The 18849-nt window shown below is 39.6% G+C and overlaps 1 protein-coding gene across 6 annotated transcripts in view; it reads left to right on the top strand.

Annotated features, from left to right (window-relative positions):
* Positions 1–18849, top strand: part of SEMA3D (semaphorin 3D) — a 171232-nt gene that overhangs the window by 72451 nt on the left and 79932 nt on the right. For all 6 annotated transcript variants that reach the window (XM_007670948.3, XM_029077347.2, XM_029077344.2 and 3 more), the window contains one exon: positions 6914–7074. In XM_007670948.3, coding sequence (XP_007669138.1) covers positions 6914–7074 — 161 coding nt within the window. The remainder of the gene's footprint in view (positions 1–6913; positions 7075–18849) is intronic.

Here is an 18849-nt window from a genome sequence, read left to right as displayed (position 1 = left end):
ATTTAGGTCACATCTCCTCCAAGAGGTCTTCCCTGATTAGGTCCTCATTTCCCTGGCTCCTTTTCTTTTCTATATCTACTGTGCATTTGCATCTGTGACCTTTGGGCATTTAATATTTGCCCACACTCAAAACCACAACTCTAATGTGAATATCTTTAAATTATATATTATAAATTATTTATATGAATGTCTGTCTTCCTCTCTGAACTATAAGCTTGTTGTAGACAGGTAACGTTTCTGCCAACTCTGTTGTTTTGTATTCTCCGAGTCCCTGAGAACAGTGCTCTGCGCATAGTAAGTGCTCAATAAATACCATTAATTGATTGATTATGCTCTCTTAGAACTTTGTCACATTCCACTTACCATCAGAACTGAAAGAGAAAAGCAGCAAACTGTTTTTGTGGATCTGGAATTGTCTTTTTAAGGAAGTGAGTTTCCCCTCTCAAAGCTGGTTGTTTGCAGCTGCAAATATGCAGCACCAAGATGGGATTTAGGAGTTGGAAAAGTTAATTTTATCATCCATCTTCTCTGTAAAGAAAATAGCATGCAATGCAGTTGTAAGTCTCAAAATTAGTCCTTATTTTTGAAATGGTCTACCCTTCCCAAAACTAGAACTGACAGACATTCTTGCATAGCTGAAGATTTAGACTGACAGAAGCAGGCTACTGGTGACCTTTAAATCCTGACCTTACTGATGTCAAAAGAAGACATTCCCAGATCTAATAGAATAGTTCTTCTTCTGTTTGGACACTGGCTTCTCAAGGGAGAAATTTGCTTCTCCACCCAGCATCATGACCCTGGCAATAATATTGGAATTGAGTGAATCCTTATGTCGTACACAGCATAAGAGTTGGAATTTTCTTGTACAGCCAGCTGCCGAAATATAAGTCCTTTGAAAGAGAAGCACCGTTGCTCTAATTTATCAGACACTTCATGACTGACCACTCCCTTCCTGTCAGGAATAGAAAAGAAGAGAGGAGACCATCAATCCAAACTGGTCATCGTCACTAAAGAAAAATGTCATTAGGTAGTCCTGGGGAAATTGATGAGATTGCCTCAGAAGACACTCCCTTATGAAAATAAACTCAGTCTGCCCACTATTAATCCTCAGTGATTCAAATTGTGAACTCCTCAAGGGTGGGGACCATGTATTTGACTTCCTAATATGTTCCTAAGGGTTTACTATTACAGTGGTCTGGACAGTAAGTTAGTAAAAATAATTGTGATGTAATTTGTGGCATTCATTAAGCACTTACAGTGTGCCAAGCACTGAGTTAGATATAAGATAATCAGGTCTGACAATCACCATCCTACATGGGGATCACAGTCTAAATAGGAGGGAGAATAGTTATTTAATCCCCAAGAATGCTGTGTATCAGCGCTGTTCTTAATAGTTCACTTTTTTGTGCTTCACTTGGGCTGAAACTGAACTTCCTTTAAAACTTGCTTTGATAGCAAAGATGACTCTGCTTTGTTTGGCAGAAACACAAAAAAGATAAAACTTCTTAGGGAAGAAGAACCTGTTCAAATTCCCAGCCTGAGATCTTCTTCGTAATAACACATTCTTCAGCCTAATGGATTTTCATATGTTCTGTCTAAAGATAGTTATTTAGTTTGGCCAAACAAAATCTGTAAGCTGCGCTTTTGAATTGGTTGTTAGTTACATCAACTTGCACAGCAGTATTTAATCATCCCAGAATAATAGTAATTCTGTTTAGCTGTTATTTGTGCAGCTGCTGCTCTCAAATCAAATTTATTTGGGGACTAAGTGCAACAAAATTTGGAGTGGCTGGGTAGAACTATAGAAAATTGTGTGTGTGTGTGCATGCGCGTTTAATGCTGTAGACATGATGCATTTTTACATTTTGTTCCTACTTGGATGTAGAGAGACAGGTGAAATTCTACTCTCTATATGTGTCACCGATCCCTCTATTTTTAAATATTTTTAACTATGTTCTTCTCAAATTGATTATGGGTATTGACCATCGCCCCCCCCCCCCCCCCCCAAGGTCACACCTAGAGAGTTTCCAGTACTCTACCAGTCTCGACTATGAAAGGGAGAGTCAAGCAGAGGAATACCCATTCCATTGCTAGCTTGGGCAGCGGCTAGCAGTGGAAGGCAATCTACTACAAGTCAAAACTCACCTGTGCTGGGCAGTAGTGGCATGGGAGAGAGTAGAGAGTAGAATGAGGAGATTCAAGCTTACAGCACGGAAGGAGGCAGTGGTAAGCCACTTCTTTATTTTTACCAAGAAAAGTCTGTGGATACACTATGGGAATGATTGTAAATGGAGGTGGGGCGTTCTAGGAGAGATGTGTCCATGGCATTGCTATGGAGATGACTCAACAGTATAAGATGGGACAGAATTGACCATTAGGTTATAGAGGTCTATCTAAGGTAACATAGTTTTTTCCAGTAAATTTGATAGAAACTTGGAAGACTATGCACAGACTTCCATATGGCTCATTTCACATTTATTTTTCATCAGGCAGAAGTCCCCTTGAAACTAGAGCACTTCCTTTTTGAAAAATCTTCTCACATTAATACTCCTCACATGGTTCTTTTCCATCTTCTTTACTTCATTCTCTTCCTCTCACCTGCACCTTGGGGCCCTGGTGGAGAGTTAACTGGATGTTTGCCCACTGAAACCATCTCTTTTGGAACAGCTTTGAAATTCTACGCCAGTGGTACTGTGAGCTGAAAAACACTTAAAATGTTACATCTAATTTAATGGAAAAATAATCAATGGGGAGTGCATATTCTAGATTTCTATCCAGTGTACACATAACATGTTCCACAAGTATCAATAAGGAATCAGTATTTTACAAAAAGTGACTGTTTATGAGCTTGAAGATTGAAATAGTATCACATTAAGACATCCCTTTCAGTTTGTCTAAAGTAAGGAATATTCCTCTTTATTCCATAAGTCAGGCATTCCAGTATGAATACATAATCTGCTCCGAGTACTCAGAAATCTAATTTTATGATGAGACTGGAAAATGTTAAGGAAATGAAAATTTTTAATGAAATGGGAAAATATGAAATTGCATGTTCTGAAAGCATTTAGCAGTAACTTCATGAATCATCTGTTTGTGTGTAATAAGAGTTCAACATTAATGGTTGGGACAGACTGTCCCTCAAAGTTCACTGAAGCAAAGTCAGTGAGATAACTGTCTTGATGTCAGACTTGGAATTCAAAACTGAGTGCACTCAAGAGTCATTTTACAAAATCCCTTTCCATCTTTGATTTCATGATAGGAAACTCTCCTAAGAAATGTCGAGGATATTAGGATGATGAAATTCATGATGCAGAATAATTCTAACTATTTCAAAGCATGTTTGTGAGTCTTTAGGCAGATGGAAGCTGTAGCATTTAAGCAAATCCAAAATGCTTAAAGACCTAGAGCTGGGAACAGTTGAATCATGAGAGGAAAGCACATATCTTCATTGAATACTTGTCTCATTCAAGAATCATAATGCAAAGCAGAAAGGAGTATTTTTATGTAACTTGGAAATAATGTATAGTCAGAAGAAAAATGTCTTCCAAATTATGTTATCGTATGCTAAGCATTCTGCTAAATGCTGGATTAGATACAAGATAATCAGGTTAGACACAGTTTTTGTCCCAAATGGGACTTAAAATATTGAGGAGAGAAAGGGATTTTAATTCCTATTTTACAAATGAGGAAACTATAGTGCAAGATCACAGAGCAGGTAATAAGTAGAAGCTTCTTCTCAGTTGAAAATGGTCTTGTGCTGTCTTAAAGAACATGCAGTGGGAAGTTTTACTTGAAAGATATGATTTAAATCTCTCAATCAAAATTAAAAGAGGTCTAGGTAGGTAAATATTGCTTTAAAAATTCATTTAATCGGTTTCTGATTTTCATCACAGTTTCCAACAGTAATTTTTGAGAAATTAATGAAAATAATATAGACTCAAAAATGAAACTTCCTGAAATTCTAGAGAATGGTTTTACACACACTGCTACATTATGAGATAATTAATGGCAGGGATTTTGCTATTTATTTTAGTGTACTTTCCCAAGTGAATAGTTCAGTGCTCTACATATGTTAAGTATTCAATAAATGCCATTATACCACTGAAGGTGGTAATTGCTACCAGAAGCTTTGTTCCTCAATCTCTAGTAGCTCCTTACTTCTTTCCTATGATCTGTACTGAATTGGATGGTGCATTAATTAAAAACCTCTTTTGAGGCAGGTGTCAGACGTATGAACCTAGTTCCATTCCAAGGCAATTGTCTTCCAATCTGCCAACAACTGTAAAACAATCCCCAAGACCGGTAGATTCCTGGGGAGACTGCCAGATTAGTGGTTAGGCTGTCATCAAGCTTAAAGCAAAATATAGACAAACCACCTGTACTGTGAGGGGTGGCCATCTCTGAATTAGACTTCTTGAGCCAATCTGTCAGTCATCTATCTACCAGTCATTCTCAACTTCAAAAATTAAGACAGGATTGCCAGCAACAAGGTCTTAGGGATAAAATCAGCTCATAAGTATTCAATTTTTATAATCGGTGATATTTATTGTGCCCCTATGGTGTGCAGAGCACTATGCTATGTGCTTGGAAGTATACAGTAGAATTGATTGACATGATCTCAAGGAGGTTCCAGTGTAGAAAGAGAGAATACATTAAAATATTTTACAGGTAGGCAGAAAAGAGGGAAAAGGAATAATTACATGGACTTGAGCTCATGTAATTGGGTGGAAATATGCACAAAATTTGTCTGGGAAGTTGGCACAGACTGTAAGCTCATTATGGGCAGGGGACATATCTACCAACTCCATTATATTGTACTCTTCCAAGCACTTAGTACAGTGTTCTATACAAGTTCAGTGCTCAATAAATACGATTGATAGAGTGATAGAAGTGCTGAAGTTCTTTGTCCTTCTTTCTGCTCTTCCTTCCATTTTAAAAAGTCAATGAGTGGAATTTATCAAGTGCTTGCCATAGGCAGACAACTGTAACTTTAGTGCTTAGGAAAGTACAGTGAAGTAGAGGTTTTAGACATGATCTCTTCCCACAAATAGCTTAGAGTTTAAATGGGGGAGAAAGTCACTGAAATAGATTACAGATAGGGGAAATGGCCGAGTAAAAGACTGTGTGCATAAATACTGTGGAACTGGGAATGGGGTGAGCATCAAAGTGCTTAAGGAGTGCAAGTGTGCGTAAGTGACCATAGGAGAGGGTGTATATATATATAGGTGAGGAAATGAGGGGTTAGGGAAGGCCTCTTGAGGAGAGATGTGATTTTAGTTGGGCTTTCAAAGTGGGGAGATTTATGGTCTATTGGATATGAAGGGGGAGGGTGGTCTAGGCCAGAGGGAGGTTTTGGGCAAGGGGTCAGCAGGGAGCCAAACAAGCGAGGAATTTGGCATTAGTGGAACAAATTGTGTGATTTGGGTTGTAGTAGATGAGCGAAGTACAGTAGGAGGGGTCGAGATGATAGAATGACTTAAAGCTGATGGTAAGGGGTTGCTGTTTGATGCAGAAATTGATGATTAGCCTTTGGAGGTTTTTGAGAATAGGGAGATGTTGACTGGACTTTTGTCTTTAGAAAAATTAACCGGGCAGCAGAGAGAAGTTTGCCTCTTCCCACCTACCTTCCTTCTTTTCTCTCCCATAGAGAATGTCTTCTTGCCTGTAACTATCCCCCATAAAGTTATTGTACTATCCCCGCTTCTTAGTAAAATGTTGTTGTTGTCTTATGCTGTCGAGTCGTGTCCGACCCATAGTGACTCCGTGGACACATCTCTCCCAGAATGTCCCACCTCCATCTGTGATGGTTCTGGTAGTGTATCCTTAGAGTTTTCTTGGTAAAAATATGGAAACGGTTTACCTTGCTGCCTCCTGTGCAGTAAACCCAAGTCTCCACCCTCTACTCTCTCTTGTGCCGCTGCTGCCTAGCACAGGTGAGTTTTGATTTGTAGCAGATTGCCTTCCACTCACTAGTCACTGCCTAAGTTAGAAATGGAATGGATATAATAATGTTGGTATTTGTTAAGCGCTTACTATGTGCCGAGCACTGTTCTAAGCGCTGGGGTAGACACAGGAGAATCAGGTTGTCCCACGTGGGGCTCACAGTCTTAATCCCCATTTTACAGATGAGGGAACTGAGGCACCGAGAAGTTAAGTGACTTGCCCAAAGTCACACAGCTGGCAAGTGGCAGAGCTGGGGTTCGAACCCATGACCTCTGACTCCAAAGCCCGTGCTCTTTCCAGTGAGCCACGCTGCTTCTATGCCTCTGCATGACTCTCCCTCCCACAGTTGAGACTGGTAGAGTACTGAAAACTCTCCAGGTGTGACCTGGAGAGATGTCTTAGTAAAGTAAATACCATTAATTGATTAATTTCCATATGCAAAGCTAGGAAGGACTTGTAGATTTGCTGTACAGCTACCTACATAAAGTGTTCATATACAGTCTCTTTGATGAGCTGCTCAACTCTGCATAGGGCGTTTTTACCCTGACCATCCCTGGTGGCGTCACCCATACGCTGTTGGAATTGAGTTCAGAAGGGGCCCATGCCTGCTTAGCTAGCCCTTGGAATTTGGATGTAATTTAATACCCTTATGAACTGCACAACTGAATTATATATAGAAACACCTAGTGTCTTCCTCTCCTGCACTCCCAGTAAAAAGTGCATATTGTTCATATTTATTGTTGGTATGTTTTATTTTACAAGATTAGGATGACCTTTAATAAAAGGAAACATTAGAGTATTTTGAAAGTAGGTTTGTACTAGGATATCATTCATCAAGGAAAAATATACTCTTTGTTGCAGTTCTCTAAACCAGAAACTCAAGCTGTGAATGTGTATGTTTACAAAAGAAAGCATGGAGTCACAAATAAACATTTGGTTATCCTGTTTTTTTCCCCCCATTTTCCCACAGAGTTGCTGCTTTCAAACAGCTGTATTCCATTCATGGGTTCAGCAGAGGGACTGGATTTCCAAACCCTACTGTTAGATGAGGAGAGAGGCAGACTGCTGCTTGGAGCGAAGGATCACATCTTCTTGCTCAGTTTGGTTGACTTAAACAAAAATTTTAAGAAGGTTAGTTTATTTGATCTTTCTCTGTTGCCAATCCCTCGCTTAGTCTCATTCCCACTGCTCCCCACCCCCTGCTTTTTTCTTTCCATTTTCTTCAATGGCTCAACGTCAAAGCAATTGGTCTCTTGATCGTAAAAGAAGTTAATTATATCACCTCCCACTGTTACATGGTTTGGGTTTTATGAACTGAGTAGACATCTATGGGAATGACCTTGTTAACAGTGAAGTAATATATATATTAAATGCCTGCACTATATGAGAACACAGTATAAACAAGGAAAAAGCAACGTGCAATGGAAACCCATTTTTTTTCTAATGAGTTGCCAGTTTCTTACAGTTCAACTAAAATGAGTTTGAGCTGTAGAACCATGGGAAGATGTTCCTGGCCTCTTGGGAGATTCTGAGTTGGTCCGAGAACCTGGGCAGTTAAGACAAAGGGAATTAACTGAACCTCTTAAACATTCTTTCTATCTTGTAATATGCTTCAATAATAATTATGATTATTCTCAACTGCAGGCCCAGAAAACTTATCATAGATTTGTATTGCATCTGTAAATTTATTACACAAAAATTAGCTCAACTTGTTTTAAAAATGAATGTGGATAAAAACATCTTAAAATATTCTTGAAAATAAAAAAAATCATCTTATGTTTAAAATTGTAGAACATATCATTAGCATCCTAAAAGAATAATTTTGCCCTCGCCATGATTGATTCCATAGGTTGGATACATATTTCTACTTAGCTAATCAAATGTTTAGTATATCCTTTATTGGAATTCTCATTTAATAGGAGGACTAAGTCTTCACATTATAGAAATCCAATTTTCCTTCCTTCTGAAACTCTCAATAGGAAATTTTTGTGGAGAGGTTGGAAAGGAATGCAAAGAGAAGAAAATGGCAATTTTAATGTCTGATGAAAGACAAACTCTGCTGCGAGTAAATGAGCTTCTTGGAAATCCCTTACTGAGCAGCAGAATTAACTTTGGCTTTCTTTAAGGGATACACCACCTCCTTGGTCATCTTTTAATGATGGTGTTAATTGTCCAAACATAATAATAATTATTTCTATATACTGTTTTTTAATCACTAAAAAATTATTAGGCAATTAATCTGTGTAGACCACTCTAGTAAGTACAATGACATTAGAAGATGCTATCTGTGTGCTCAATAAGTTTACAGTCTAGCAGGGGAGACAGAAATTAAATAACAGGTAAGGGGGGAAAGCAACAGAGTTTAAAGATCTGCATTGGGAATGCTGTGGTGGAAAGGACTGAAGTAATGTATGGGGAGTAGCACAGGGAGATGAGACATCATCCAGGAGAAGGTCTCCTGGAGGAAATATGATTTTGGAAGGGCTTTGACAAAGAGGAGAGCAATGATCAGCTGGGTACGAATCAGGAGGAAATTCCAGGAGAAAGCGAGGGCAAGAAGTTGGTGGCGAGAAAGATGAGAATGAGGCATTGTTGCTTGAGAGAAGTGAAACACGAGAATCCAGGTGTTGTGGGAGAGGATGAGGATAAGGATGGGGGAGAAAGTTGTTTTTAAGGCCAGCTTTTTTCAAGTGTCCCTGATTCCATTGAATTCTTAACTGTTATTCCACCAGGTACCTTAGAAAAAGCTCTGCTAGAGAACCTAATAGGATCAGTGTTGAGGATTCACATCTGCCCAAGGATGAACAATACCTGTAGAGTCAGAGCTTTCCTTTCAAGATGTAGAAAGGAGCACTAGTGGGGACGGGGACTGTATCCAACCCAATTTGCTTGTATCCACCCCAGTGCTTAGTACAGTGCCTGGAACATAGTAAGTGATTAACAAATACCACAATTATTACTATTGTTAAATCAAAATGAAAGGAATTTTACCTACTGACCCTGTGTCCAAGGCCAGGCTAAAGATTTGCCCATAACCCTTAGTCCTGGAAGTTCACTGTCCTGCATTATTCAGTTCAAAGTTGTCATCAGAATCATAATGTTGAAGTTATAGTTCCCTTTCACCTTCTCTAGGAAGCTTTTCAAATGAATGGACAACCAACATGCAGCAATTTGCTGAGTGTCCCTAGAAATCATGCATTGCAGGAAGAACTAATTTGAATATTGCTACCATTATCAATCATTCTTCTAAGAACTTGGGACATTACAATACCACAGAGTTGGTAGACACGTTTCCTGCCCACCAGGAGCTTACAGTCCAGAGGGAGAGACAGACATTAAAATAAATTATGGATATGTACATATGTGCTGTGAGGCTGTATTATATTTCTTATTGCGGTTCTAAGGTCTAAAAGGAACTCATTTTTCAACTCTGCTGTGTACAAACCTTAAACATAATCAACAGATACAAGAGAGAGTCTATATTTCTGAACTGTGCCTATGAGGTCATTGTTTAAAATTAAATTCCTTTTCCATAACTGAATAGTTCAAATATTTATGAACTATCTCCAAGTCTCCATGTGTTAATGTTTTAGGATTTGAGTTTTATGGCTTTACAAATTATTTATTTCTCTTTGCTCATTGGAATAGCCCAGTAGATTGACTACATCGTAAAGCAGGAATGAAAAACTTGTCCTGTGAACAATAACAGATATTCTTCTATCCAGTTTATGTTTTATAATGAAATATTGTACCACAATCATTCACTAGTATTTGAGTGCCTGCTGTATGGAGTGGATTGCACTGCGTGCTTTTGTAGATGCCTGTGGCTGTGCATTCTGTGGATGTGTGGATGTGCAGATAGATATGTTTACACAGATATGTGAAATTTTGCCCTGACATAGTGCTGCAGTGCTATAAGGTATCCTTCAGTAGCAAATTTGTCAGAGTGTTGTGTTTGCACAGTGTTTAAGCCCATGGTGGTTTGCCTTGGCCCTGAGCCCTCGGCAGACTTCCAAACTTTCCCTGTGTGCAGAAACCACAACTTACTGGGATTTTAATAGTCTGCAGCACTTTGTACTCTTTGGAATAAGCGTTGTATGACAAACGTGCTGTTGGACTAGCCCAACTAGACAGGTAAGGAAGAATGTAGAGAGAATAGGACTGTTTTGGGATCTTTTTTTTTTTTTGCTGCTGCTGTTCATTTGTAGGGTTTTTTTTTTGTTGTTTGGTGATTCTTTGAAAATATAATTAAGCAAGGTTAAATTCTAACTTGGCAACACTCTCTACTCCTCTGTGTCCTATGACTGAAATCTTCTTTCCCTTTGATTTTCTAATTTGGTTAAATGAAAATTAGATAGACTGTGAGCCCTGTGTGGGATATCCCTGTATCTGTCTTAGTGTGTAGCACAGAGTAAGTGATTAATGAATGCCATATTAATCAAGAGAAAGCCATAACTAAGCAACCTACCCTTTGTCCACACTGCTTCAGGAAAGGAGGATAAATATAAGCCTCACTGACCCCTTTTCTCACTCTAACAGTGTCCAAAAGCACTCAAAGTCAAGCGGGAGAGGATCACCTCTAATAATTCTGTCTTACCTACTTTAAGGCTAGGAAAGAGCCATGCCCATGAAATTCAGACTGAGACATGAAATGGCCCTGCATTCTTTGGCAATGGGAAGTGGACAGTGGATGTGGAAACATATAAGGAATTGAACCCTTTCCTGCCTTAGGCCTTCATGAGTCATCTTAATTGCCTTACAACATTGTACGGCTGGGTAAATCTAGCAGAAAATTATGTTTTCATGATTTCTTTGGGGTCTCATAGAATGCTTATTCCTTGTTCCCATACCGTAAACCCCTCCAAAAATACCAAACATAATGTTCATTTCATTACTAGGATCATTTTTATTAAAAAAAAAACATTTAATGTATCTTAGTTTCAGAAGCCTCCACAGATCTCAAAAAGCCTGTCTTATTTTTTTGGAAAATTGTCTCTCACACATGCTGACTACACACTGTAAATGGCTCTCATGGCATTGGTAGGATAGGGATGAGAAAGCCCTGTCCATCGCCTTGACTCCAACTTCCTTTGGCCTTCAGCCTACTCTGCTCTGTTAGGCATGATAATGCATTCCTGGTTTGTTGGCCAGAGCCTTTGAGAACTAGGATTGGTTTCAGACTAAAGGAGAAAATGTGGAGAATGCTGAGTGTTTGTCAGAGTTTTGATGTTAGAATAGAACAGATTGAGGACATTATGATTGTTGGCGTTTTTGGAGTTGGTGCTTTTTTCCATTACTTTTTTCAGGAAAAAAGTTTGATCGTGACTTGCCAGGTTGAAAAGAGTGGGGGGGCAGGGGGAAGGGAAGGAGAGATCCTTTGCCAGTGACCATTGTTCATTTAGTATTTCTTTTAGGACTCCTGGGGAAGATAAACAACCATGCTTTTCTGAGGAACTAACTAGAATGTTTTGCTTTCCTTTTGGCTTCTTAAAATGACTCAGTCTGTAAATTTTGTACAATTGGAAGAGATGGCATTCCCATGAGACAGATCAATCAATCAGTGGTATTGAACACTTAATGTGTGCAAAGCACTGTATGGAGCACTTGGGAGAGGAAGAGTAGAGGAAGTAGACTTGATCCTTACCCTCAAGGAGTTTACAATAATAGACATTAAGATACAAGTAAGGGAAGCAACTGTGTATAAAGATATTCACATAAGTGCTCTGACAGTGTGGGAATTCAGATAAATACTCAAGTGATTAGAGGATGAGGACTCAAATGCATTAATGATGTAGTAGGGAGGGAAAATAGGTTTGGGAGGCAAGAGATTTGTCAGGAAGTCGTCCTGGAGGTGTAATTTTAGTAGGGCAGATAACTGCTAGTCCTTTTATATGATATTTAAACTTTCTATTTGTCAAGCTTTGTTCTAAGAACTGGGGTAGATAAAGTTAATCAGGTTGGACACAGTTCCTATCGTGCATGAGGCTTAAAGTTTAAGTAGGAGGGAGAACAAGTATTGAATTCCCATTTTATAGTTGAGAAGACTGAGGCACAGAAAAGTTAAATAACTTCCCCGAAGTTCATACAGCAAGTGATGGACAGAGTCAGGAATAGAACCCAGGTCCTCTCTCAGGTCCATGATCTTTTCGTTAGGCCATTATGTTTCATAGAATCATGCCCTTATTTTCTAGTACCAGGGCCAGTACCAGAGCATTAATCAAATTCTAGATGCGTGGTGTTTGAAAAGTATAAAATTGATTTTTAAAATTACCTTTATCTTGGTCATATTAAAGTTGGTTGATCAGGGCCAGTAAATCTTCATAGAGAATTCTACCAATAATAACATTTGAGGCATTGAAACAACTTAGATTGGAAGATGGCATTTGCACTGAATGAAAAAGTTTCAAATAACCAATCAAGTTAAGATGTCAGGGCCAGCTCAAACTTTCTATTTCTGATGTGGTTACAAAGTAAAAATTGCAGAGATTTTTCCACTTTTTCAACCATTTAAATCCTACATGCTAATAAATGAGAAGAAAATTTGGTTATGGAAATGAGATTTTCCTTTCTTACACATTTTCTTCTTTACCACAAACTCCAAACAGAATATGTCAAGCAATAGCCTTCAAGTTGGCTTGGATCTAAATTGTTCTAATAAAAGTTCCCCATTCTCATAGAAAGTTAAGAATAACAGCGTAAACCCAGGCTTTAAGAATTGATGAGCTCAATGTTATTCTCCTTATTGCATGCATCCTTTGTAGAAGAGTAGGTACATGCTGGAAAAGGATGCGGAAATGTTTTAAAGAAAAATAGGATGCAAGTGAAGGTCCTGATTCAATCAATAACACGTTAAGAAAGTGAATCCAACCCAAGTGAGGAGCCACACAGTCACTCAGAAAGCAAAGTCCATATTTCAGTTGCGTTATTATTATTGAATTTAATCCAAACACTTTAAAATACCAGGCTAGATGTACGATAACATGACCAGACAATCAGAAAGGAAAGGAGATATGTTTTACTTTTAAAGATGAGGAAACTGAGGCATACAGCATGACTGCCCAAAGGTCACACAACTAGTCATTGGCTGGGATCAGAACCCAGGACTTCTGACTTCCAAACCTATGCCCTTTTCATTAGGCTAGAATAATGCTAAGGTAGAGTTTTCAAGTTAATGCCCTAGTATTTTTCTTCACTTACAAAAATGAAATTTTTTTTTTACCCAAATTTTGGAAATTTAAAAAATTGCCTTTCCTATTTATGAATGGAGAAAGTGTCTAAGCCATAGGTGTTTATACAGCTTTTTCCTGCCATCAGTGCTTTCAAATATTTCTATTTCTAATTGTGTTCTTCATCTTTGTGTTGTCAATCAGTTGTATTGATTGAGTGCTTACTGTGTTTAGAGCACTGTACTAAGCTCTTTGAGGAGAACAGAGTTGGCAGACATGTTCCCTGTCCTCAGTGAGCTTATAGTCTAAAGGGGGAGGCAGACACTAATATTAATAATTTACAAATATGTGCATAAGTGCATATGGCTGAAAGAAGGGTGAATAGAGCAAGCAAATCCAAGCACAAGGATGACTCAGAAGGGAGTGGGAGAAGAGGAAAGGAGAACTTAGTCAGGAAAGGCCTCTTGGAGGAGATTCAAGAAGGCCTTGAATGGCGGGAAGAGTAATTGTCTATCAGATATGAAGGAGGGCATTCCAGGTCAGAGGCAGGATTGGGGTGAGTGGTTGGCAGTGAGATAGATGAGATCAAGGTACAATGAGTAGGTTGGCATTAGAGGAGTGAAGTGTGTGATCTGGGAAGGCCAGAGGCAGGACTTGGGTGAGTGGTTGGTGGTGAGATAGATGAGCTCGAGGCACAATGAGGAGGTTGCGTAAGAGGAGTGAACTATGTGAGCTGGGTTGTAGCAGGAGGGCAGCAAAGTCAAATAGGACAGGGCAAGGTGATTGAGTGGTTTACAACCAATGGTAAGGAGTTTCCATTAAACATAGACATGGATGGATAACCATTGTAGGTTCTTGAGGAGCGGGGAAATATGGACCGAAAGTGTTTGTAGAAAAAAGGATCCAGGCTGCTGAATGAAGTATGGACTGGAGAGGGGAGAGATAAGAGGCATGGAGGTCACCAAGAAGGCTGATACAGTAATCAAGGTGGGATAGGGTAATTGCTTGAATTAACATGGTAGCAGTTTGGATAGAAAGGAAGGGAGGATTTAAGTGATGTTGTGAAGGTGGAACTGACAGGGCTTAGTAACACATTGTCTATGTGGGTTGAATGAGAGAGATGAATAGAGGATAAGGCCAAGGTTACAGGATTGTGAGATAGGAAGGATGCTGATGCGATCTACAGTGATGGGAAAGTCAGGAGGAGGGCAGAGTTTGGATTTTATTATTTGGCTCAATGCCATATTTCCCTCAAAACAAACATCCATGGGATCTCAGTTTCGTAAATACAAAGAGCTGGAAAGAAATTAAAGGTAACTGAAGTGTTCCTTTGACTCGCTTCCATGAAATTATGAAGATAATCAATCGTCCTTGTTTTATTATATGGGACATCCATTGCTTAAATATGACGTGATGTTCAGAGCAGTTGACATATATGGAATGCCTTTTGTTTGAATTTGTAAAGTACTTTTATGGTACTAACAGTCACTTTTAAATAATAGCTAACCACCTCAGCCATTTTGAAGCAATACCCCACAATATAGTATCACAGCTCAGGAGAGATAGAGAAAACTCCTTTAATTCTAAACTTCAAGGACATATTGAGTAAATCTCTCCCGTTATCTTTTTTTCTGTGCTGCCTTAAAAGACAGGAAAAACCTTCAGTGCTTATGGTTGCTTATGTCACTTGGCTCAGCATGTAATGTAATGAATTGTTGGGATTCTTCCATCTACAAAAATCTGCTCATTTTGGATTTGGTTCAAATTATCTAAGGGTGGAGTATGTATCTGAACTGGGGAGTTGAGAATCTTGTCATAAGGGAAGTCATTTACAAACACATTCTTTTTCTCTACCAAAGTGCTGTAGCTCATTAAAAGAGAAGATATCCAAAATGCCTACACAAAATGCCCATCCTGAGACCCATTCATCTTATGGCTATGTACAAATAACAATATGCCTATTAAAACCCAACTGAAACACTAGAGTCCTTAGTTACTGTTACTTTGGCTCAATCAAGAGGTAGTACCTCATTATTTATTAGTTTATAATAGAAGGATATGGCCAAAAGAGAAGTTGGGCCCCTGAAAATCTTCACTAAAATGTGGCCTCATTGCCCCAAATGGATGTTGTCCACTCTTGATTGCCTTTACCCAGCTTTCCAGCCCTGCTGAACCCTGGACCAGCCTCCATCTTAATAGCCTTAATAGCAAATAGGAGGGAATCCTCAGGCCTCCCAGTTACCAGCTCTCAAACTAACTACACCATCTTGAACTGTGTCCTTCCGAGCAGTGGGATCTTCATCCACCTTTAATTATGTGTGATAAGATGGAAGAGAAGGGGAAAAAAATCTGCAAACAAGATAGTGATTTGGTCCGCCCTTTCCTCTCCACCCAAACGGCTACCTTACTATTACGGGCTCTCGTTATATCCCGGCTAGACTACTGTCAGCCTTCTCTCTGACCTCCCTTCCTCCTCTCTCGCCCCGCTCCGGTCTATTCTTCACTCCGCTGCCCGGCTCATCTTCCTGCAGAAACGATCTGGGCATGTCACTCCCCTTCTTAAACAACTCCAGTGGTTGCCTATCGACCTCCGCTCCAAACAAAAACTCCTCACTCTAGGCTTCAAGGCTCTCCATCACCTTGCCCCTTCCTACCTCTCCTCCCTTCTCTCTTTCTACCGCCCACCCCGCACGCTCCGCTCCTCTGCCGCCCACCTCCTCGCCGTCCCTCGGTCTCGCCTATCCCGCCGTCGACCCCTGGGTCACGTCCTCCCGCGGTCCTGGAACGCCCTCCCTCCTCACCTCCGCCAAACTGATTCTCTTTCCCTCTTCAAAACCTTACTTAAAAATCACCTCCTCCAAGAGGCGTTCCCAGACTGAGCTCCTCTTCCCCCTCTACTCCCTCTGCCATCCCCCCTTTACCTCTCCGCAGCTAAAGCCTCATTTTCCCCTTTTCCCTCTGCTCCTCCACCTCTCCCTTCCCATCCCCACAGCACTGTACCCGTCCGCTCAACTGTATATATTTTCGTTACCCTATTTATTTTGTTAATGAATTGTACATCGCCTTGATTCTATTTAGTTGCCATTGTTTTTACGAGATGTTCTTCCCCTTGACGCTGTTTAGTGCCATTGTTCTTGTCTGTCCGTCTCCCCCGATTAGACTGTAAGCCCGTCAAACGGCAGGGACTGTCTCTATCTGTTGCCGACTTGTTCATCCCAAGCGCTTAGTACAGTGCTCTGCACATAGTAAGCGCTCAATAAATACTATTGAATGAATGAATGCCTCAAATCTCTTTTTCCTGCCAATCAGTTAGTTCAACAGTAGTATGTAGGGGACACTCCATCCAGAGAGCATGACTCTAAGTCCTTTGGTGATGGCTATTGGGAAGGAGCACAGTTCCTGCACACGAAGATCTTACAGTCTACAGGGGAGATGAACAACACAAGCCATGCTCAAATACACCCAATTCTCCTCTAAAGTAATGATCCATTTCCCTACAACTCTATGTTAAAAAAAAAAAAAAGCACCTCACTTTGTAATATTCTTAGTGCATAGTCTTCTGATAGCATGTCATGCTGTATCCAGATAAGTTCATGTTGTTGGAAAACTATTTCTAATCATGCCGTTGTGGTCCAGTCAAAAGATGTGGACAGTACACGTGGAATGTAGTTGGAGGAGGGAAAGCAGTTCCAGCTGTTGTTAGCAGGAGGATAGAAGGGTAAATACTGAGAGCTGTAATCTTGCACAGGGGTGAAGAGCCTAATTCTTTCAAGTAATCAGTGATATTTGAGTGCTTACTCTATGCAGAGCTCTGTACTCAGCTTTTGTGAGAGTACAATGCAGCCCTTCCATGAGGCCCCGTGGAAGCTTTGGAGAAGTATGTCCTTGGGTGGGTTAAGTTCCCAATCAGTCTTCCTTGACCCAAGCATTCATGTCTAAAACACCTTGATCCGGCCAAAAGACCAAATGAGGAGAAAATTTAAAGGAGACTTTACGATTGGGTTGATCTGAAATTGACTCTTCCAACAAAGATGCAGACCATTGCTGAGGTTCACATATTTACAGACTTTGTGCGGAAGTGAACAAAAAAATAATCCTGCCTACAAATGTCTTAATATGTGTTCTTTCCAGTTATTCTGCTCAGCTGAATTTTTCTGTTTTCCTGGTTTTGGGAAAGGGTCTGAATTGCCATTTTCTTTCCCTTTTCCAGGTTAATATTCCTTCTCCACCCACTTCCTTTTTCCAACTTTTTTTCTTTCCTTATTGCAGCTTAGTAGATGATTCTGAGACAATATCATATGACCTCAAATAGAATTGTGATTGTCCTGCTGCCAAGAGGTGAATATGCATGAGAAGTGAAAGAAATCTTTATGTGTAGTAACTGGGGTGTTTTTAAATTAGAAATCAATTTCCAGTTGCATTTCCCATTTCAGATGGTCTGTATTTTTATTCAGAACCCAGAGGAGATTTTATTTCACCTTGGTAAAGAAAAACATGCCATTCTACATTTATTAAGGCTTTTAACATTTCTTTTGGTTACTTAACTAAGGAAAAATATTTTTGGAATTATTTAAAAATAAATAATGAATTATTTAAAAGCTTTTAGAGTGTGTATATTTAAGATAAGAATTTTAAATGTAAAGATGATTTGAATCTTTGACTCTTCAGAGATGCTTTCAGCATAAGCCAATATAAGATTAACAGGAGAAACACCCCAGGCAGTTGAATGATAGCTCAGTCACTGTATTATCCTTTTACAGTTTGATAGGATTCTCAATTGATTTCTTGGTTGGGCTTGTAAAATAAATTTTGAGAAAAATTGAATTATAAAATGAGAAACAATGTGCCCAATTAATTTAAATATCAATATGTTGGGAAAGGGCTTAAATTAAACTACTTTTCCAAATAGCCTTAACATAAAGTAATGCAGTATGAGATTTTTTTTCTCCCTCCTCTTCTCCCTCCCACTTCTCCCCTTTCTTTCCCAAAATAAAAAAGTTCTTTGTTAGATTCTTTCTCATTAGGGATTCTGAAACAAAAGGGTTTTTTATAGGCGAGGACTCTCCATTTAAATTTTGTAAATAGAGAACGAGCAGAAGTGCATTTTATGGATGGAGGTGACCTTTTGACTCTAGCCCTATTAGCTCACACCATGGACCAAGATCTGCTCTCAGTTTTCTCTCCTTGAATATTCTCTATTCAGGAAGCCCCATTGGGCTAACAATAACAAAAAAAATCTATAATCTGCCCCATTGTGTATTAAATCAATATTGCAACACAATATCCATCCTTTATTTCTCAGATAATGCTAGAAAATAAGAAAACATAAACACTTATAAACGATTCAGACATATCTCTACATTACATCACAGACTTCAGCTCACTGCTTTCTTTCAGAGTGATGAATTTGTTCCTGTGCCACGCTAAACACATGGCTTTTCACCCAGAGGCCTTGCCGTTGACCTCTTCAAAAACGTGGCTGGTTCTTAAACCAGAGTGCCTATGTACATAGCCCATCGGGCCATTGTTATAAACCTGTCAGAACGCATAGAATCCAGCCAGCACACTAAGTGGAGACACTTCCCTGACATCCCCTCTGTCGAACTTTCCACAGGGATATGTTCTCTGTCGTTGAGACACCAGTCTGTCCTTAGTTTCCCTCCCTCTTCCACTCATTCAGATCGGTTCTTGGCCCTGAGAGCCTATTCTTAGCCACAGTGTCGACTGGCTCCCAGTTCCC

This window comes from Ornithorhynchus anatinus, chromosome 13 (genome assembly GCF_004115215.2).
Source record: "Ornithorhynchus anatinus isolate Pmale09 chromosome 13, mOrnAna1.pri.v4, whole genome shotgun sequence".
NCBI lineage: Eukaryota > Metazoa > Chordata > Mammalia > Monotremata > Ornithorhynchidae > Ornithorhynchus > Ornithorhynchus anatinus.
This window is presented reverse-complemented; position numbering and strand designations above follow the sequence as displayed.